Here is a 22765-nt window from a genome sequence, read left to right as displayed (position 1 = left end):
CAACTATTATGTCAATGCTGGGCTGGACATAATATAGTGGGAGACTCTGGTGAGAATATTCAGTCAATTTAATGGTTTTATTGGATCACCCAACACAGCTACAACTTAAAGAGTTACACAGCAACAATGATGAAAGAGGGTGGGGAGCTCTGCTACCCAAGAAAGGTTTGGGAGGGATCATTTCATGTGGTAAAGCTGTATACCCAGTTCTGGAGGAGTAAGCCTGATCCCATATTCCCAGGAAACCTGATAATGTTCCTCAGAGGAGCCAGAGAAAGCAAACCACAAGAAAGGAAGCCAGAACTTGGTGAAGGGGAAGTTTGGGAGTGTTGGATCACAAGGAGGTCTATCATAGGTATGGGAGCAAGACTCAGAGACAGCACAAATTAACCTTCAGCCACATAGGAGCTAAAGGCTATGGTCCCAGGCTCTTCCCCTACTTACCTTGATATTCCAAATTTTCCAGGCTGATGGAGTTGGCATTGTCTGACAGATTTGAGGTAATTTCAGGAATCCACTTTGATAATAATATTAAATATTTATTTAATCATTGCATACAACATGGCATAGTATGATCGTGGGTTTTTTTTAGATTTTATTTATTTTTACAGAGAGAGGAAGGGAGGGAGAAAGAGATGGAGAGAAACATCAATGTGTGGTTGCCTTTCACATACTCCCTACTGGGGACCTGGACTGGGAATCGAACGGGCATCCCTTTAGTTCTCAGAACAGCACTCAATCCACTAAGCAACACCAGCCAGGGTTGATCACAATTTTTGATGGAAAAAAGTGCATGTGTATCTATATATCCATGTTGGAAAACAACTAAGGGATATAAAATAAAATGTTAGCCATGATTTTTATTTTTATTTTTATGCTTAGGAGTTTTATTTTTGCCAAGTGATTTATAATATTTTTAATAGTTATTCTAAATTGAGATTTAGAATGGCATGTCATAAAGAAAATCTTTCGTATTTGAGAAAAGAGATTATCCCCACTCAGCATTTGTCTAAATAGCATATTATGGTTACATTATTGATGATTTGTTAATAATTTATTATTTAATCTACAGATGTAAATATACCATTTCAACTCAGTTGTGGAAGATCCGCAAACCTGAAATGTGACATTCAACTTATTTTTTTTCTTTTACTTATTATTTATTTTTAATTGAATTTATTTGGGTGATATTAGTTAATAAAATTATATAGGTTTCAAGTGTACAATTCTATATTATATCATCTGTACATTGTATTGTATGTTCACCACCCCCAGTGAAGTCTATCATTTATCTTCTTTTACACTCTTCTCTCTCCCCTCCCCCATTTTCCTGTGATGATCACCATACATAGCCATGATTTTTAAAAGTTAATTTGAAAATCTTTATGCATGACTTAACACTCTTTCTCTATCCAATAGAACCAGAGCTTCTTCCAGGTTAAGAGCATAGTTGCTGATAGAAGCAAGACCTTTCAAGTCTTCAAATTTCAGGATTGGGAAAACTTGTTTCAGGTCAACAGGAGGCCAAGAACAGTGCATATCATGACCACTAGCCATGCTGAAATCCAAGCTACTCCAGAAGATCGTGCTGAAAAGACAAGAGAACCCCAAATACTTAGGTGTCTTCATTACTACATTGATAAAGGGTGGGGATACGGGAATTGTTATTGGGGCAGGACAGTGTTATCTCCTTGAATCCAGTCCTAGTGTGCCTGAGACATCCTCTTCAATCTCCCCAGATGTAAAGTGTAAAAAATGTAGAATCCCCTTACCTACCACTGGCTCAGGTGAGTTCTCATCATGTAGGTCACTTTGTATGTCTGTGGGCCTGGGAAAGAATAACTCTCCTCCACTGGACATCATTAGGTAGGGCAAAGCTCCAAATGTAAACAGATGATCATAAATGCTATGCACAGCTGACCCTGGGGAGGCAAGGATTTCTTCTCCTTCTTGTTTCTCCACCCCATTAACTACCTACATCAACTAGAAAGGAGATAGAGATGGAAGGGAATAAAAACAGAGGGGGAGAGAAGAGGAGACAGATGGGAAGAGAGGGGAGGAAGTACAAATAGTGGGAAAAAGAATGAGTGATAAAATAGGGAAGGGAGGTTAGGGATGCTTTTGTAGGATAATTTGAACAGCTAAAAAGTGACAAGATAGGCTTAGCCATTTCAAAAATTGATGTATTATTATTTTCATCTTCTCTGCAAATGAGCAGTCCCCTTAATTTTATGAAGGACAGGGACTACATGTCTTTATTTTTCTGGATCTTGGGATATGGTTTTGATATGAAGGTGGTGCTAGAACTGCCCAGTCAACTTGTGGTCTCAAAGTCAGACACCAAACTTCATATTGAGTCTGAGGTGACAGAAAAGAAGAAAATATGAGGCAACTAGAAGAGACATGAGCAGTTAATTGGGAAGAATAAAGAAGAGAATACAAGTTCCACAGTCTACCTGTGTCTGCAGAGGTATAGAAATCAGCACAGGTGGGAGAGTATACTAGATCCAAGAGGACCATGAAAGAGCAGTGTCCTTAAAGGCTATGGTGCCTGACAGGGCTTGACAGGGATCTCAGGTTAATGTTGCCATCACTGGTATGAGTTATTTGAGAAGGATATGTATACCAGAGCTCAAACATGTAACTTCAGGGGTGTGAAGAGTAAGAGACCTGAATGCTGGTTATAATGATCCATATTTACTAATTGAGTCCCCAAACCCTTAGTGTTTCCCAAAGTGATGGGAATGAGCATAATTTAGCTACCACTCACTGAAAACCTGTCAGACACTGTACTGACTCATTTGTATTGTCTCATTCAATCCTTATAACAGCATGAAATAAAAACTATTATTTTGTCAGCTATTTAATAGGACATGACTTAGAGAAACTAAGTAACTTGCTTAGCTAATAAGTGACATTCCTAGAGTTAATCCCAGGTATCTGACTCCAAAGCCTATGAACTTACTACTTGATCTAAGCTACCTTACTATAGGATCTGTGTAGGCTTCATAGAGAGATAGGAGTGATGCTCAAGTGAGTGAGTAGATCCTCCCAGGAGACAGAGAAGTGTGAAACATAAAACCAAGAATTTGCTTTCCTAAATTCATCAAGAAGCACACAGTTGGGGAGAGCAGAGTGTCTCTACCTTAGGATAAGGCTCTCACTCCTGTTCACTACTTGTTTTTACTCATGCTCATCTCCTTGGCCTTTATTTGCTGATTTAGGCTATCTACCAGAAACCCCTTGGTACACTTGCTCAACAATATGTGGCCTGCTCTCCCATTTGTCCTTTTTCTGTTTGCTCTTCATGATATCTCAAATTTTCCTACAATTACCCTGACTGCAGATTCAAGGACCATGCATTGTTAGAGCAAGTGAGGAAAGGGGACATCCTATGCAATCATCCTTTGCAGATAAGGACACTGAGCTCCATAAAGATAAAGCGAGTTTACTAGGAGGTTTTAGTGGAGCCATGAGTAGAACCCAAGTCTTCCAGATGCCTCTGAGGTTCTCCACCAAATTCTGTGTCAGGAGGCTGAATAGGAACCCCACACCTTTCTTCACTCACATGAAAACTAATGGCTCTGAACTCACAACAGCTCCCTTAGGAATATTTCTTACCTGGTGTACAGGCTGAAGTAAAGTTGATTGTGTCATTGTTACTGCTCACGGAGTTGCTGACTTGGCATGTGTAAAACTTGGAGTAGTCTTGTGGCTTAATGGAGATGTTAAGCACATCACTCTGGAGCTCTTTTGGGAAGGGACCTGAGTCCCTAAACCAGAAGTATTGAACAGATATATTATCCGGGATCACACATGACAGGATCAGAAAACAGCTGTTGTTCACTTCCTGTATTTTCTCAATTTTTATGACAGGCTTAGGTACAGGATCTGAAGATGAGAAAGAGGTTATAAGATGAAACAATGGATTTATGCATTTATGAAGCATTTTTATGCTGTCAGGTAAATTTAGCCAACAACATACAAAGGAAGCTAGGAGGGGACAAATGCTGTGGAAATTAGAATTAGAGAGGAAGCCCCTATAGAAGAAAGAGAAGAACTTCTCCTTGGGTGGAAGTGAAGCTGGATTCAGAAGGGGAAGCCATGCACCCAGAAACAAAATGGGTCTATGACCATCTGTGGTCCAGAAAGAACAGCAGAATGCTTGCAGAGAGATCTTTGAATTGCTCAGGGCCTCTTCTCTAGCAATGGCCCTCAGTTGGCACCGTGGCCTATCTGTTCTTCAAAGACTTTTGGACTCAGCTTCAGCAAGAGTCTAGGTTAAGACATACTGCTCTGCACATGGTGAAGCCCTTTTCTGGACTCTGGCAGAGCTACAAAAAAGAACCTCATGTAACCCCAGCACCTGTCAACAATGACCAACAGCACTGTGCTTGTTAACTTTTATATCTCAGTACCTAGTGCAGTACCTGCCACAGAACAGGTATTCTATAAATATCTAATGAACAGATGGATGGATGGATGGGTAGATGGTGGGATGGGTAATAGTTATGAGATAGAAAGGACAAAACACTAGCTTTGGATGGAGACCAGCCTGGATCTTGGACCTGGCTCTGGTGGAGTGATATTAGGCAAGATAAGTGACATCCTGAATTTCTTTCTCACTTATAAAATAATATTGTCCACGAGAAGATGCTTTCTGTAGACTGTAAGTGTTATGTGTAAACTGAAGGTCACATCATCATCACTGCTGTTGTTATGCTGGCAGACAGGAAGAAAGGTAAATCCAGTTTCTGCTTTATCTTTTGCTAGGGTCACTTTACTTGAAATCCTCTAGGGTCTTTTCATTCTGGTCAAGGGTAAACCATCTGCCATATCAGTGTAGTTCAAATGTCACAGGATTAAAACATGGAATAGAATTAACCAGATCACTTCCGCCAAGATGGAGGCATAGGTGGATGTGCCGTGCCTTCTCCCACAACCAAGATTAGAGAAAACTAAATATTAGCAACAGAAAACACAGCCAGAACACGGAAAATTGAACTTTTCGGAAGTCCGTTAACAACAAATTCTTCAGCCTGACCGGTAAGGGGCGAAACCAGCGGCTGGTGAAACGGGATTGCACAGGAGGTCTCGGTCAGCCGGACTCAGGTGCGGAATCCAGATGCGGAATCCAGGCGCAGGGTTGGACCTAGTGAGCGACCCAGCGAGCAACCAGGCGAGCGACCTCGGGGGAGACAGCCGGGCCCGGGGCTGCGTGTTGACTGAGGTCGCGCATTTGTGCGAGGGTGGACAGGCGAGGGAGTGGGCGGTTGGACCGGGCCGGCAGGTCCCCACGGCTAGCGGCAGTGGAAGGCGCCGCTATTTCCCTGCTCTGACCCCACCTCCACATACAGCGTCATAACCCAGCAACTCTGAGTGGCCCGGCCCAGGTGAACCACCTAAGGCACTGCTCCTCCGCACCCAGCTGTGAGAAGCGGCAAAGGGGGTCGCCATTTCCCCACTCTGGCCACGCCCCCACATACAGCGTCACAACCAAGCGACCTGGGAATCCAAGCCGCCGCTTCTCACACTTAAAGGGCCCCGAACAGACCAAGAATGGCGCAAGAGGATCTCAGAGCCCCAGAAATAAATCTAAGCGATGAAGAAATAGCAAAACTCACAGATGCACAGTTTAAAAAATTGGTGATCAGGATCCTCACAGAACTGGTTGATTATACGGACAAATTAGACAAATATATGAAGGCGAAACTAATTGAAATGAATGGAATTGCACAGGACACCAATAGCAATGAAAAGGAAACTGGGACTCAAATCAATGGAGTGGACCAGAAGAAAGCAAATAATGGCCAAACAGAAAAGAGTCAAGAAGCAAGAATTCAAAGAAATGAGGAGAGTCTTAGGAACCTCCAGGACATCTTTAAACGCTCCAACATCCGAATTATAGGGGTACCAGAAGGGGGAAAGGCACAGCCACCAGTGGAAAACTTATTGGAACAAATAATAAAGGAGAATTTCCCCAATATGGCAAAGGAAATAGACTTCCAGGAAATCCAGGAAGCTCAGAGAGTACCAAAGAAGTTGGACCCAAGAAGGAACACACCAAGGCACATCGTAATTACATTAGCCAAGATTAAAATGAAGGAGAGAATCCTAGAAGCAGCAAGAGCTAAGGGGACAGTCACCTACAAAGGAGTTCCCATCAGACTGTCAGCGGATTTCTCAAAAGAGACCTTACAGGCAAGAAGGGGCTGGAAAGAGGTATTCCAAGTCATGAAATCTAAAGACCTACAACCAAGATTGCTCTATCCAGCAAAACTTTCATTTAAAATGGAAGGACAGATAAGGTGCTTCTCAGATAAGATCAAATTCAAGGAGTTCATCATCACCAAGCCCTTATTATATGAAACGTTAAAGGGACTTATCTAAGAAAAAGAAGTTAAAGAAACATGAACAGTGAAAGGACAACAAACTCAGTTATTAACAACCACACCTAAAATGAAAGCAAACTAAAAGGACAGCTAGATCAGGAGTGGAAACATAGAAATGAAGATCTCAAGGAGAGTTAGCAACAGGAGAGTGGGAGGAGGAGAAGGGGGGAGAAGGTACAGAAAATAAGTAGCATAGACAGTAGATAGAAAATAGATGGGGGGGGCAAGAATAGCATGGAAAATATAGAATCTAAAGGACTTGAGACACATGGTCATAAACTAAAGGGGGGGTGATGGTGGGGATGGGGGGTAGGGTGGAGGGGAATAAAGGGGGACTAGAACAACTGTAACAGCATAATCAATAAAAAAAATAAAAAAAAAAAGAATTAACCAGATCAGATCTTGCCTCTGTTGTATGTGTGTGGAGGGGCAAAGGGAGCTCTACCAAGGCAGAGTAGAACTCCAGACTTATCTTCTCCATGTAACTCTCTCAGATGCTCAGCTTACCTTGCATGCTTTAACTGAGCAATTTTTATACCATTTTTTTTTGCCAATTCATGTGGACTAGCCTTATGTCTTATATACCTTCCATATTTCTCATGGTGAGCAGCACAACACTGAGGACTTGTGGATGGGATTTACTATATCAGTTGGGGTAATTTGATTCCAAAATACCCCGTATGAGCTGTCCAAAATTCCTGGGTTAGACTAAAGGATGTTTGTTTTTCTAAACATATCCTGAAGGTATTATCCTCAGGCAGATGTACTGAAGCCAATTAGCTTGTGGGTTTTAACATATTCAGAAAATTTGCAAGCTGGTTGGTAAACCATTAGTAACTTACAAAATGATAGCAAATGGGAGTACCTGACACAGCAAAAGTCCCCAGCAATGGTGGTCACCAGAGCCCAAGGAGGCTCACTCTGCTGCGGTTCAGAAATGAGGGAAAGGGATCAGGGAAAGTATAGGCAGGTGCATGCTTTTTTACCTTCCATCTCTACAAATTCAAGATTTCACACAAAGCTTTGGTTTCTATCAGTAAAGATGGAGTCACACTAATTTGTTTCCTATTAGACAATCTTGTGGCTACTTTGACATAAGGTTCTTGCATGAGAGTTCCTGAGTGACTTGGACATAAATTCATCTTCCCTTTCTTGGTATTCTGACCTTATTTTCAAAGTAGAAGGCTTCCTCATTGCTTCTAAGATTAAATATTAAAATATGCTTGATCCATTTACATACAACAATCTAAGTGTTTGGCATTAATCGCATATCAAGGAATGGTGTTGATTCAGGAGGTTGGGAGCAAGTTATGGAGTAGTCTTAGCTTCTCCAGGCATTTTGAATACATCATTTAAAAACTGGGGGGAAACAATGACTCTGAATAGCAGCTGCAATTTTGAGAAAGAACAAAGTAGGAGGGATCACAATATCTGATATCAAACTGTATTAAAGGCCATTGTAATCAAAACAGCCTGGTAGTGGCATAACAACAGGCACATAGACCAATAAAACAGAACAGAGAGCCCAGAAATAAACCCAAGTCTCTACAGCCAATTAATATTTGACAAATAGGGCAGCAACATAAAATGGACTAATAATAGCCTCTTCAACAAATGGTATTGGGAGAACTGGACAGCTATGTGCAAAAAAAATGAAAGTCGAGCACCAACTTACACCATATACCAAAATAATTTTAAGGTGGATAAAAGACCTAAATATAAGCTGTGACACCATTAAAGTCCTAGAGGAGAACATTGGCAAGAAAATCTCAGATATTTCACGCAGCAACTTTTTTTAAAAAAATTTTATTTATTTATCTTTAGAGGGGAAGGGAAGGAGAGAGCCAGAGAAATATCAATGTATGGTTGCCTTTCATGCATCCCCTGCTGGGAATTGGCCTGCAGGGAACTGGCCTGCAACCCAGGAATGTGCCCTGACTGGGAATTGAACCGCGATTGTCTGGTTTGCAGGCCCGCGCTCAATCCACTGAACTACACCAGCCAGGGCTTCACGCAGCAACTTTTTTACTGATGTGTCCCCTCAGAGCAAGGGACATAAAGAAAAGAATAAACAAATGGGATCTCATCAAAATTAAAAGCTTTTATACTGCTAAAGAAAACAGTATTTAAATAAAAAGAGAACCAACTCTATGGGAAAACATATTTGCCGATGATACCTCAGACAAGGATTTAATCTCCAAAATATACAAAGAACTTACACGACTTACACGACTACTTGTCTAAGAAGACAAGCAACCCAATTAAAAAGTGGGCAAAGGACTTGAACAGACATTTCTTCAAGGAGGACATACAGAAGATCCAGAGACACATAAATAGATGCTCAATATCACTAGCTATCAGAGAGATGCAAATTAAAACCACAATGAGATACCACTTCACACCAATCAGAATGGCCATCATAAACAAAGCAACAAACAAGTGTTGGAGAGGTTGTGGAGAAGAGGGGACCCTAAATCCGTTGTTGGTGGGAATGCATACTGGTACAACCACTGTGGAAAACAGTATGGAATTGTCTCAGAAAACTAAAAATGAAACTGCCTTTTGACCCAGCAATTCCACTGCTGGGATTATATCCTAAAAACCCTGAAACATCAATGCAAAAGAACCTATGCACCCCAATGTTCACAGCAGCACAATTTACAATAGCCAAGAGCTGGAAACAACCTAGGTGTCCGTCAGTAAGTGAATGGATCAAAAATTATGGTACATATACACAATGGAATTCTATGCAGCAGAAAGAAAGAAGGAACTCCTACCCTTTGCAACAGCATGGATGGTACTGGAAAGCATTATGCTGAGTGAAATAAGCTAGGTGTTGAAAGACAAATACCATATAATCTCATCTTTAGCAGGAAGCTAAATAATGAAACAAACAGGACTTCCCCCAAGATGGAGGCATAGGTGGACGTGCCGTGCCTTCTCACACAACCAAGTTTAGAGACAACTAAATATTAGCAACAGAAAACATAGCCTAAACACAGAAAATTGAACTTTTCGGAAGTCTGTTAACAACAAATTCTTCAGCCTGACCAGTAAGGGGCGAAACCAGCAGCTGGTGGAGCAGGGTTGCACAGGAAAACTCAGTCAGACGGACTCAGGTGCGCGGAATTCAGGCGCAGGGTTGGACCTAGTGAGCAACCGAGCAAGCAACCAAGCAAGCGACCGCGGGGGAAACAGCGAGAGAGCAGGGCTGCATGTTGACTGTGGTCGCACATTTGTGCGTGGGTAGACAAGCGAGGGAGTGGGCGACTCGACCGGGACCCAGCGGGTCCCCAAGGCAAGCGGCAGCGGAGGGTGCCACCATTTCCCCACTCTGACCCCAACTCCACATACAGCGTTATAACCCAGCAACTCTGAGTGGCCCAGCCCTGGTGAACCACCTAAGGCTCTGCTCCTCACCCAGCTGCGAGAAACAGCAGAAGGGACCGCCATTTCCCCGCTCTGACTATGCCTCCACATACAGCATCACAACCCAGCGGCCTGAGAGTCCAGGGCTCCCCTCCTCACACTTAATGGGCGCAAACAGACCAAAAATGGCTCAAGAAGATCTCAAAGTCCCAGAGCCTATAAATCTAAGCGATGAAGAAATAGCAAAACTCTCAGATGCACAGTTTAAAACACTGGTGATCAGGATCCTCACAGAACTGGTTGATTATAGCCACAAATTAGACAAATATATGAAGGTGAAACTAATTGAAATGAATGGAATTGCACAGGACACCAATAGCAATGAAAAGGAAACTGGGACTCAAATCAATGGAGTGGACCAGAAGAAAGCAAATAATGGCCAAACAGAAAAGAGTCAAGAAGCAAGAATTCAAAGAAATGAGGAGAGTCTTAGGAACCTCCAGGACATCTTTAAACGCTCCAACATCCGAATTATAGGGGTACCAGAAGGGGGAAAGGCACAGCCACCAGTGGAAAACTTATTGGAACAAATAATAAAGGAGAATTTCCCCAATCTGGCAAAGGAAATAGACTTCCAGGAAATCCAGGAAGCTCAGAGAGTCCCAAAGAAGTTGGACCCAAGAAGAAACACACCAAGGCACATCATAATTACATTAGCCAAGATTAAAATGAAGGAGAGAATCCTAGAAGCAGCAAGAGCTAAGGGGACAGTCACCTACAAAGGAGTTCCCATCAGACTGTCAGCGGATTTCTCAAAAGAGACCTTACAGGCAAGAAGGGGCTGGAAAGAGGTATTCCAAGTCATGAAATCTAAAGACCTACAACCAAGATTGCTCTATCCAGCAAAACTTTCATTTAAAATGGAAGGACAGATAAGGTGCTTCTCAGATAAAATCAAATTCAAGGAGTTCATCATCACCAAGCCCTTATTATATGAAATGTTAAAGGGACTTATCTAAGAAAAAGAAGTTAAAGAAACATGAACAGTGAAAGGACAGCAAACTCACAGTTATTAACAACCACACCTAAAACAAAAGCAAACTAACAGGACAGCTAGATCAGGAGTGGAAACATAGAAATGAAGATCTCAAGGAGGGTTAGCAACAGGGGGAGTGGGAGGAGGAGAAGGGGGAAGAAGGTACAGAAAATAAGTAGCATAGACAGTAGATAGAAAATAGATGGGGGTGCAAGAATAGTATGGGAAATATAGAATCTAAAGGACTTGAGACACATGGTCATAAACTAAAGGGGGGGTAATGGTGGGGATGGGGGGTAGTGTGGAGGGGAATGAAGGGGGGAATAGAACAACTGCAACAGCATAATCAATAAAAAAATTTAAAAGAAATAATGAAAGAAGCAAGCAAAATAAAAACAAATACACTGAAATAGAGAACAAGGGTACAGTGGCCAAAGGGGAGAGGTGAGGGAATTTCAGGGGGAAAAGGGGAAGGATTTACAGGAACCAGTATAAAGGACACATGGACAACAACTAAGGGGGGTGGAAATGGGAGGGAGGTGGGGAGCACTGGTGGGGTGGGCTGGGATGGGAGTAAAAGACAGAAAACTGTACTTGAACAATAATTAAATACAGAAAAGAACTGGGAGAGACAGCCTACAAATTAAATGTGGGGGTAAGCTTTTTGTAGGCAGTGCATAGAAGAGGAGATAGGGCGGGAGAGAAGTCTTTAGGACAGAAGATCTGATCCAAAAGATGAAATAAGAAAAGGAGAAACAAACAAGCAAAAAAAAAAAAAAAACGGGATGATTCAAGACTTCATGTCAAGAAGAGGGATTTCCAAGATTATGTTTCGGATCATTTTGCCTGGTACAAAATCTTTTGTCAAAGATGCTTTAGCTACTTTTCTCAATATAAAAAGAATCTTTTAAACAATAAAACCCCTAAAGAACATGGAGACAGACCCAGATATTACATTTACACAAACTAGACCACCTAACAATCACTAAGTTATGCAAATACGATAACTAGAGAGTGGTGTCATTTGGGGAAGACAAGAACCTAGGATCAGAAAGACATCACCCAATGTGTGCTATTGCATTTGCCCCCTTTCAGTACAGTTTGTGGTGATTTAATAGCATACAAACAACTCCCCCCTTCTCCTTTAGCTACCGCAACACTCTGCTGTAGAAAGGAAGAACACTGGCTCAGTGTACCAAAAAGAAGCTATTGCTTATGGTCTCTCTGAAAGCCAAAGAAGAAAAGCCCAGAATTTTTAAAGGTTAAACAATTTACTCCTTGATTTATATATCTATCCCTGGACAGCTCAAGATGGGTACAAAGGTGTTTTTCTTAAAACTTATCTTTACCAACTCATATTTTTTTACAAATACACACACATACACCTTGATGTGTGGGGTAGGCCTAATCCACCAGTGAAGGATGGATCTGTTATGTAAAACAAGTCTTAAACCCTGGGTTTAGAGGCCTGGAACAGGAATTCTTTATTGCACATATATAGACAACCTTCACTTAATATTGATTTTCCCTCTGTGTCTTTTACCTGGCCCAGCCTCTCCAAACCTCTGTACCACCTATTCCTATTCAGACCAATTTCCAACCTTTCAGTAGGATATCAAGTAATAGGGCCATCCAGTTAAAATTTAGTCTTCCATTAAGTTTTGAAGGCAAAGGTGTTTCAAGAGGACACTATGGCAAATAAATTCTAATTAGCAGAAATTAAATAATTCAATAGGCTCTGCACTCCAAATAGTTGTTCTCCATGGTGAAAGAACAACAAAAAATATTATTGCTGTGTAGACAAGAGCTGTGGTCTACTTATCCTTGAGGCTGCTCATGTACCTGAGAACACAGAACAAGAATGAGAACCTTAGATTAAAATAAACAGAAGGAAATTTCCAGTCAAGATAGAGGAATAGGTAAACATAACTTGACTCCTCACACAACCACAGCAAAAATTACAACTATCACCCAGAATCATTAGAAAACTGAGCTATATAGAAATATGACAACCAAGGAATTAAAGAAGTCACATGCTTTCAGACAAGGAGGAGGAACGGAGACATGGAATGGGTGGTCACATACACACATATGTTTTGGGTAAGAATTGAGAAGAATATTTCAAAAGTAAGTGATCATAGCTCCACACCAGATGCCCCCAGAATAGGGTTCCAGTGCCAGGAAGGTAAGTCCTCATGGACTTATGGCTGTAAAAACCAGTGGGGTGGGGTGGGGGAAGAAACAGAGGGATTATCTGGCATCTCTTACTTAAAGGGCCCACAATGGACTTAGGCAGACTCACTCCCTCTGGGGTCCAGCACTGAGGCAGAAGCTCAAGGGGCGCCAGTGGCATGCTGGGAGAGACTGAAGTGTCTGGTGTCAGGGCTAGTGCCAGGGGACAGCTTCCTTCCAGATAAAACTCCAGAGACCAGACAGCAGCCATTGTCCCTTCTCTGAACCCTCCTCCACACAGATCCATGGAGCAGCAACACCATATCTGAGATTCCATCAACCTATTTCACATGGGTGGCTCTGTCCAAGTGATTACCCAAGGCTCCACCCCATCCAGCTTAAAGGTGTACTTTTCTACATTAGGCCACACTACTAGGACAGAGAGTCAAAGCAGCTCTTTCTAATACACAGAAACAAATACAGGGAGGCTAACAAAATAAGACAAAGAAACATGGCCCAAATGAAAGAACAGAACAAAACTCTAGAAAAAGAACTAAACAAAATGGGCATAAGCAACCTATTAGATGAAATTAAAAAGACTGGTTATTAGGATGTTCAAGAAACTCACTGGCTACTTCAACCGCATAAAAAAGACCCAGGTAGAAATAAAGGTAACACTAAGTTAAATAAAGAAAAGTTTACATGAAATCAACAGTGGAGGGGATGAAATAGAGAATCAAGTCAATGATTTGAACACAAGGAAGAAAAAACAATTCAATCAGAACAGCAAGAAGAAAAAATATATATCTTTTAAAAAGTGAGGATAGGGGTAAGGAGCCTCTTGGAAAACTTCAAACATAACAATTGAATCATAGGCGCACTGGAAGGGGAAGAGAAAGAGCAAGAAATTAGAAACTTATGTGCAATTCTGGAAAGATGGAGGCATAGGTAGATACACTGCCTCCTTGAACAACCAAAAGAAGGACAACAACAAATTTAAAAACAAGAAACAACCAGAACTGACAGAAAATCAAAGTGTGTAGAAGCCTGATAACCAAGGAGTTAAAGAAGAAACATTATCCAGACCTGTAGGAGGGGTGGAGGCAGGCAACCAGGTGGAGAGAACTCATGGCAAGGCAGTGGCTGGAGGACCAGATAGTCCTACATTTGCATGCAGATAAAACAGGAGGAACAACTGAGGAGCAATAGAGACTGCACAACCCAGGGTTCCAGTGCAGGGAGGTAAAGCCTCAAAACCTCTGACTGAAAAAACCTGTGGGGGTTGAGGCAGTGGGAGAAACCCCCAGCCTCACAGGAGAGTTCATTGGAGAGACCAACAGGTCTAAGCTACCATTTAGAACAGAAGGGTAGATATGGTGCTTCCCAGATAAGGCCAAGTTAAAGGAGTTCATGATCACCAAGCCCTTATTATAGGAAATGTTAAAGAAACTTACCTAAGAAAAAGAAGATTAAAACTATGAATAGTAAAATGACAACAAACTCACAACTATCAACAACTGAACCTAAAACAAAAATAAACTAAGCAAACAACTAGAACAGGAACAGAATCACAGAAATGGAGATCACATGGAACGTTATCAGCAAGGAGGAGGAGGGAAGAAAGGGTACAGGGAATAAGTAGCATAAATGCTTGATTCAAAATGGACAGGGGGAGGTTAAGAATAGTATAGAAAAAGTAGAAGCCAAAAAATTTATATGTATGACCCATGGCCATTAACTAAGGTGGGGAGTGGGAGAATGCAAGTGGGAGGGGGTGTGTAGGATGGAGAGGAATAAAGGGGGGAAATGGGACAACTGTAATAGCATAATCAATAAAATATATTTTAAAATAAAAAATAATATGTACAAGAAAAAACTTATGTGAAAAAATAATGAAAGCAAACTTCCCTAATTTGGTGAAGGAAATAGACATACAAGTCCAGGAAGTACAGAGTCTCAAACAAGTTGGGCTCAAAGAGGACCACACCAAGACATATCATAATTAAAATGTCTAAGGTTAAAGATAAAGAGGAAATCTTAAAAGCAGCAAGAGAAAATCAGATAGTTACCTACAAAGGACCAATGAAGTTTCCATAAAAGTACCAGATGATTTCTTAAAAGAAACTTTGCAGGCTACAAGGGACTGGCAAGAAGTATTCAAAGTGATAAAGAGCAAGGACCTACAACACAGATCACTCTATCCAACAAAGCTATCATTTAGAATTGAAGGGCAGAAAAAGTGCTTCCCAGACAGGTAAAGCTAAAGGAGTTCATCATTGCCAAACCATTATTGTATAAAATGTTAGAAACTTATTTAAGAAAAAAGGATCGTAACTATGAACATTAAAATGACAATAAATTTACAGCTATCAAAAATTAAATTAAAAACAAACAAACAACTGAGCCCTGACTGGTGTAGCTCAGTGGCTTGAGTGTGGGCCTACAAACCAAAGGATTGCAGTTCAATTCCCAGTCTGGGCACACGCTTGGGTTGCAAGCCAGTTCTCAGCAGGGGATGTACGAGAGGCAACCATACATTGATATTTCTCTCCTCTCTCCTTCCCTTCCTCTCTAAAAAGAAATAAATAAAATATTTTTTAAAAATTAAAAATTATTTAAAAAAAACAACTGAGAAAACAACCAGAAGATGAATAGAATCATAGACAGGTCGATCATTTGGATGGTTACCAGTTGGGAGGGAAAGAGGGGAGAGTGGGAGGAAAGGTGTAAGAAATAAAAAGTACAAATTGGTAGGGAGAGAATAGGCAGGGGGGTGTTAAGAACAGTATAGGAAATGGAGAAGTCAAAGAACTTGTATGCATGATCCATGGACATGAATTAAGGTGGAGGATTGCTAGAGGAAATGGGAGTTAATGTGTGGAGGGGGCAAGGGGAGAAAATTGGGAAAAGTGTAATAGCATAATCAATAATTATATTAATTACTGATTAATAATTATTTTAATAATTATATTAAAAATAAAATACACAAAAGTACAAAATGAGAATATTTATATTAAGAAAAATTAATCAGATGGAGATTGGCAAGATGGTGCCACAGTAAGTGGAATTTGCACTCACTTCCTCCCACCATATCAGATTAGTGGCCAAAGTACAGAACAATCAACCTGTATATCTAATGACTAGCTGAACAAAAGTCTTACAAGGAAAGATTTACAGAAAAACCTACATCAAGATGAGTAGGAAAGTTAGAGACATGAAAGGAGCTGGCTCTGCCCCACTTACAACATGAGAGAATCCAGAGATGTATCTTGGATGAAGAAGTTCCCCCTAAAAAAGTGAGAGGCCTGGGCCCCATTCCAGGCTCTCTAGCCTGGATCACTTAAGATGGAAAGAAGGACCCACACAATATCTAGCTGTGAAAATCAGCCAGGATTCCACTCACCCTTGTGAGAAGAGGAACAGGTCTCTTGAAGGGCCAGTGCAGAGAATCTCAGTGACAACACTTATTCTGGGCTTTAGCAAGGAGATGACAGTGAAGTCATAAAGAGAGATACTGAGTGGCATTGCCCCAGGGAAAAGGCTGGAGTGACAGTATCAAGTGTCCTGTGCTGGGTCCCTCTCTCACATCTTTTTTTCCCCTTTAAATTATATTTTACTGATCATGCCATTACAGTTGGCCCAATTTTCCCTCTTTTCCACCCTCACCCAGCACCTCACACCCCCTCAATCAATCCCCACCCTTTTGTTCATGTCTATGGGTCATGAGTATAACTTCTTTGGCTACTCCATTGCCTGTACTATACTTTACATACCCATAGCTATTGCTGTGACTACCTATTTGTATTTCTTAATCCCTTCACTTTTTCACCCATTCCCCCAAACTCTTTCTCCCATTTGGCTACCATCAAAACATTCTCCATATCCATGATTCTGTTTCTGTTCTTGTTTGCTTAGTGTTTTTTAAATATATGTTATTGATTATGCCATCACGGTTGTCCCATTTCCCCCCCTTTATTCCCCTCCACCCTGCACACCCCCTCCCCCACCATTTCCCCCCCTTTAGTTTATGACCACGTGTCTCAAGTTCTTTAGATTCTATATTTCCCATATTGTTCTTGCCCTCCTCCTATCTATTTTCTACCTACCGTCTATGCTACTTATTCTCTGTACCTTCTCCCCCCTTCTCCTCCTCCCATTCCCCTGTTACTAACCCTCCATGTGATCTTCATTTCTATGGTTCTGCTCCTGATCTAGCTGTCCTCTTAGTTTGCTTTTGTTTTAGGTGTGGTTGTTAATAACTGAGTTGCTGTCCTTTCACTGTTCATATTTTTTGTCTTCTTTTTCTTGGATAAGTCCCTTTAATATTTCATATAATAGGGGCTTGGTGATGATGAACTCCTTAAATTTGATTTTATCTGAGAAGCACTTTATCTGTCCTTTCATTCTAAATGAAAGCTTTGCTGGATAGAGCAATCTTGGATGTAGGTCTTTGGATTTCATGACTTGGAGTACTTCTTTCCAGCCCCTTCTTGCCTGTAAGGTCTCTTTTGAGAAATCTGTTGTCAGTCTGATGGGAACTCCTTTGTAGGTGACTGTCCCCTTATCCTTCATTTGAATCTTGGCTAATGTAATGATGATGTGCCTTGGTGTGTTCCTTCTTGGGTCCAACTTCTTTGGGACTCTCTGAGCTTCCTGGATTTCCTGGAAGTCTATTTCCTTTGCCAGAATGGGGAAGTTCTCTTTTATTATTTGTTCAAATAAGGTTTCCACTCATGGCTGTTCCTCTTCCCCTTCTGGTACCCTTATAATTCAAATGTTGGAATGTTTAAAGATGTCCTGAAGGTACCTAAGCCTCTCCTCATTTTTCTGAATTCTTGTTTCTTCATATTTTTCTGTTTGGTCATTTTTTCCTTCCTTCTTGTCCACTCCCTTGATTTGAGTCCTAGTTTTCTTTCCATCACTATTGGTTTCCTGTGCATTTCCCTTCATTTCAATTGATTTAGCCTTCATTTGTTCCTGTAATTTGTGACTAAAATCAACTGGTTTTGTGAGCATCCTGATCACCAGTGTTTTGAACTGTGCATCTGATAGGTTGGCTATTTCTTGGTTGCTTAGAGTTATTGACTCTGGAGCTTTGAGTTCTTCTTGAGCCATGTTTTGGTCTGTTCCTGCCTGTTATGTATGAGGAGCAGAGCCCTAGGTTTTCCAAAGGGGGGGGCAACTCAGTTGCTGGGTTGTGACACTGTATGTGGGGGCGGGGTCAAAGATGGGCAATAGCGGTTCCCTCTTCTGCTTCCCACCTCTGGGGCCTGCCCGGTCTGTTTCACTGCTTGTTCCTTTGACTGGTTTATTTGCATGCAAATGTGTGACCGTGGTCAGCCTGCCGCCTTGCACCCTCACTGGGTCTGCCGGGTCTGCTGGTCGCAAACCCACACCTGGGATCTGCCAACCACTGCCCGTGGTCCTGGGTCTGACCAAGTTTTCCTGCACAACCCCGCTCCGCCAGTTGCTGGCTCTGCCCCTCTTATCAGTCTGGCTGAATGGTTAGTTGTTGTTGGACTTCCGTACAGTACAGTTCAATTTTCTGTGCTTTGGTTGCATTTTTTTTTTACTAAAACTTTGTTGTCTTTCAACTTGGTGTGCAAGGAGGCACAATGTTTCCACCTACACCTCCATCTTGGCCGGAAGTTTCACTTAGTGTGTTTTTTTTAGATTCAATCATTGATGGGTGTATATTTATTGCCATTTTATTATTAGTTTTTATTTTCTAATTTTAAAAATAAGTCCCTTTAACATTTCATATAATAATGGTTTGGTGATGATGAACTCCTTTAGGTTTTTCCTGTCTGGAAAGCTCTTTATCTGCCCTTTGATTCTAAATGATAGCTTTGTTGGTAGAGCAATTTTGGCTATAGGTTTCTGCTTTTCATGACTTTGAATGTTTCTTGTGAATCCCTCTTAGCCTGAAAAGTTTCTTTTGAGAAATTAGCTGAAAGTCTTAAAGGACCTCCCCTGTTTTTTTCTTGCTGCTTTTGAGATTCTCTTTTCATCTTTAACTTTTGCATTATAATTATGATATGTCTTGGTGTGGAACCCACCCTCTAGATGGCCAAATCTTGGTTTGTTTTAGCCTGATGAACACTGCTACCTTCATCATGATGACTCCCTGTGACCTCACCCCACCACAAAGTCTGTAGGTCCCAGGTTGGTAGTATCTGGCCTTGGTGTACTCTGAGACTTTTGCTGAGTGGCCTCAGACCCTGTACTGCCACTGAGTTTGCATCTCTGTCAACCTCATGATCACCACTCACCCCTACCTGGTGACTCCCTAAGAATCTCTCTCATAGAACACATACCACCAGAGTCCTTTCCAGTGACTAATCTAACAGACAGCTAGAAGTTGGAGGTAGATCTCTGGGTTCCTTGGGATTTTTCTGACCTCCTTCTGGGCTTGAAGCTGGTAGAAGCAGGACAGGGTATGCATCTTGGATCCTCCTACACACACCCAGGCCCAGCAGAGGCAAGCACAAACTTCAGATCACTTTGGTAAATGCAGAAAGGTAGCCCCAAACCTGCTACAGGCATTATCTGACATCCTTCTGCACCAGAGTTCCTCCTAAGGGGCCCCAGAACCAACAAACCCAGGGAGGGGCTTCAGACCACGCAAGAGCATGACCCAATTAGATCCACAAGCAGCATACTTAGAGTTTCCAGCAGGCACCAGAGCCTATTGGGGCAAATTCCAATTCCATACAATAGCCCATAAACTGTAGTCTTTGTAAATCTTCATACTCAGCCAGCCTTAGTGTCAGCCCAACCCACAGACTAACCAACAGTAATCAAGACTGAACTGCAATAGGTGGGCTCACATAACCCAAACAAAGGACACTACTGGAGCACCTAGCTCAGGTGATCAGGTATACTGAATCACTGAGCCCCAAGACACCATTATATCAAGACTGAGAGACTTGGCAGATCTACCTAATTCACAGAAACAAATACAGAGATGCTGCCAAAATAGGGAGACAAATAAACATGCTTCAAATGAAATGAGGAAAAGTCCCTAGGAAAAGAACTAAATAAAAAGGAGGAGAGCAAGCTACCAGATGCAGAATTCAAAGCAGTGGAAGAATGAATGAACTTAGTTACAATTTAAAGCAAGAGATAGTAAGCATTAAAAAATGATGTAGAAACCAAAAGTAACCAGTCATAAAAAATAAAATATTTTAAATGAAGAATACAGTAGAAGGAATCAACAGCAGGTTAGATGAACCACAAAACTGAATCAGTGATTTTTAGGATATGGTAGCAGCAAACACTCAAGCAGAGCAGCAAAAAGAAAAAAAGAATTTTAAAATGAATATAGTCTAAGGGACTTCTGGGACAACATCAAACCTAACAGCATCCACATAATAAGGGTAGCAAAATAAGAGAGTGAGCAAGGTGTTGAGAACCTATTTGAAGATATATTGACTGAAAACATTCCTATCCTGGGGAAGGAAAAAGATACACAAGTCAAGTAAGTGCAGAGATCCCTGAATATGATGCATCCAATATGAGCACTACAGCAAGGCATGTAATAATTAAAATGGCAAATATTAAAGACACAGAATCTTATAAACCAGTAAGAGAAAAACATTTAACTACAAGGGAGCTCCCATAAGTCTGACAGCTGATTTCTCAGCAGAAATACTTCAGGCCAGAAGGATTGGCAAGAAACAAAAAAATCTCAAATTAATAATCTAACTTATACCTAATGTAACTAGAAAAAGAATAATAAGCAAAGCCCACAGTGAGGATAAGGAAAGAAATAATTAACATTAGAGCAAAGATAAATAAAATAAAATCATTTATTTTAATTATTTTACATTTATTTAATTATTGTTTGAGTACAATAGTCTCCATTTTCACCCCACTATGCCACCCCACCCCACCCATCACCACCTCCCGCCCTCAAACCTATCCTTTTTGGCTTTGGCCATGTGTCCTTTATACATGTTCCTTGATAGACCTTCTCCTATTTTCCCTAATTATCCCTCTTTGCCCCCCCTCTGGTTACTGTCAGTTTGTTCTTTATTTCAATATTTCTGGTTATATTTTGATTGTTTATTTGTTTTGTTAATTAGGTTCCACTTATAGATGAGATCATATGGTATCTGTCTTTCCCCACCTGGCTTATTTCACTTAGCATAATGTTCTTCAGTGCCACCCATGCTGTTGCAAAGGGAATAAGCTCCTTCTTTCTTTCTGTTGCATAGTAGTATTCTGTTGTGTAAATGTACCCCAGTTTTATGATCCACTCATTTATTGGTGGGCATTTAGATTACTTCCAAAACTTGTCTATTGTAAATTGTGTTGCTATGAACATTGCAGAGAACAGGTTCTTTTGGATTGGAGTTTCAGGGCACTTAGGGTATAATCCCAGCAGTGGAATTGCTGGGTCAAAAGGGAGTTCTATTTTTAGTTTTCTGAGGAAATTCCATAGTTTTCCACAGTGGTTGCACCAGTCTACATTCCCACCAACAATGCACTATGATTCCCTTTTCTCCACAACCTCTCCAACATTTGTGGTTTGTTGATTTGTTTATGATGGCCATTATCACTGGTGTGAAGTGGTATCTCACTGTGGTTTTAATTTTCATCTCTCTGGTGGCTAGTGATGCTGAGCATCCCTTCATATGTCTCTGAGCCCTCTGTATGTCCTCCTTGGAGAAGTGCCTGTTCAGGTCCTATGCTCATTTTTAAATTGGATTGTCTTCCTGGTGTGCAGTCATGTGAGTTATTTATATATTTTGGAACTCAAACCCTTGTCTGAGATATCATTCACAAATATATTTTCCCATACAGTTGATTCCTTTTTTATTTTACTGCTATTTTCTTTAGCTTTGCAGAAGGTTTTTATTTTGATGAGGTCCCATTTATTCATTCTTTCCTTTATGTCCCTTGCTCTAGGGGACATATCAGTGAAAATATTGGTTCATGGAATATCTTAGATTTTCCTGCCTATGTTCTCCTCTAGAACTTTTATGGTGTCACAGCTTATATTTAAGTATCACAGCTTATATTTAAGTCTTTAACCAACCTTGAGTTTATTTTTGCATGTGATAGAAGTTGGTGATCAAGCAAACAAATGCAAGCACATATCATGCTCATGTTATTGGAATAATTAACATCAACAAAATGTCCATACTACTCAAAGCAATTTATAGATTCAATGCAATCCCTGTTAAAAATTCCAGTGATACATCTCACAGATATAGAAAAAACATTTCAAACATTTATATGGAAGCATTAATGACCCCAAATAGCTGCAGCAATTTTGAGAAAGAAGAATAAAGTTGGAGGGATCACAATACCTGATATGAAACTATATTAGAAGTCCACAGTAATCAAAACAGTCTGATGCTGGCATAAGAACAGACACATAGATGAATGGAATAGAACAGAGAACTCCAAAATAAACACAAGTCTCTATGGTCAATTAATATTCAACAAAGGGGACGAAAGCATAAAATGAGTAAAAAATCCTCTTCAACAAATGGTATGGGAGATCTGGACAGCTGCATGCAAAAATAAAATATAATAAAATATTTTTAAAAATGTAAAAAATTAATGAAACCAAGAACTGGTACTTTGAAAAAATAAGCAGGGTTTATAAACCTTTAATGAAATTCATCAAGAAAAAGAGAGAGAGAACCCTCATTTCAAATAAATGAAATCAGAAATGAAAGAGAAGAAAAAACATCTGACACTAGAGAAATACAAAGCATTGTATAAAAATACTGTGGACAATTACATGTCAACAAATTGGACAACCTGGAAGAAATGAACAAAT

The 22765-nt window shown here is 40.8% G+C and overlaps 1 protein-coding gene across 1 annotated transcript in view; it reads right to left on the bottom strand.

Moving 5' to 3' along the window:
• Nucleotides 1–513: 513 nt before the first annotated feature.
• CD48 (CD48 molecule) overlaps nt 514–22765 on the bottom strand; it is a 49567-nt gene continuing 27315 nt past the window's right edge. Inside the window, exons 3-4 of the mRNA XM_037134275.2 lie at nt 3622–3891; nt 514–1588 (exon numbers count right to left, since the gene is read on the bottom strand). Coding sequence (XP_036990170.2) covers nt 1509–1588; nt 3622–3891 — 350 coding nt within the window. The 3' untranslated portion in view covers nt 514–1508. The remainder of the gene's footprint in view (nt 1589–3621; nt 3892–22765) is intronic.

This window comes from Artibeus jamaicensis, unplaced genomic scaffold, assembly GCF_021234435.1.
Source record: "Artibeus jamaicensis isolate MK-2021 breed Jamaican fruit bat unplaced genomic scaffold, CSHL_Jam_final contig_475, whole genome shotgun sequence".
Taxonomy (NCBI): Eukaryota; Metazoa; Chordata; class Mammalia; order Chiroptera; family Phyllostomidae; genus Artibeus; species Artibeus jamaicensis.
This window is presented reverse-complemented; position numbering and strand designations above follow the sequence as displayed.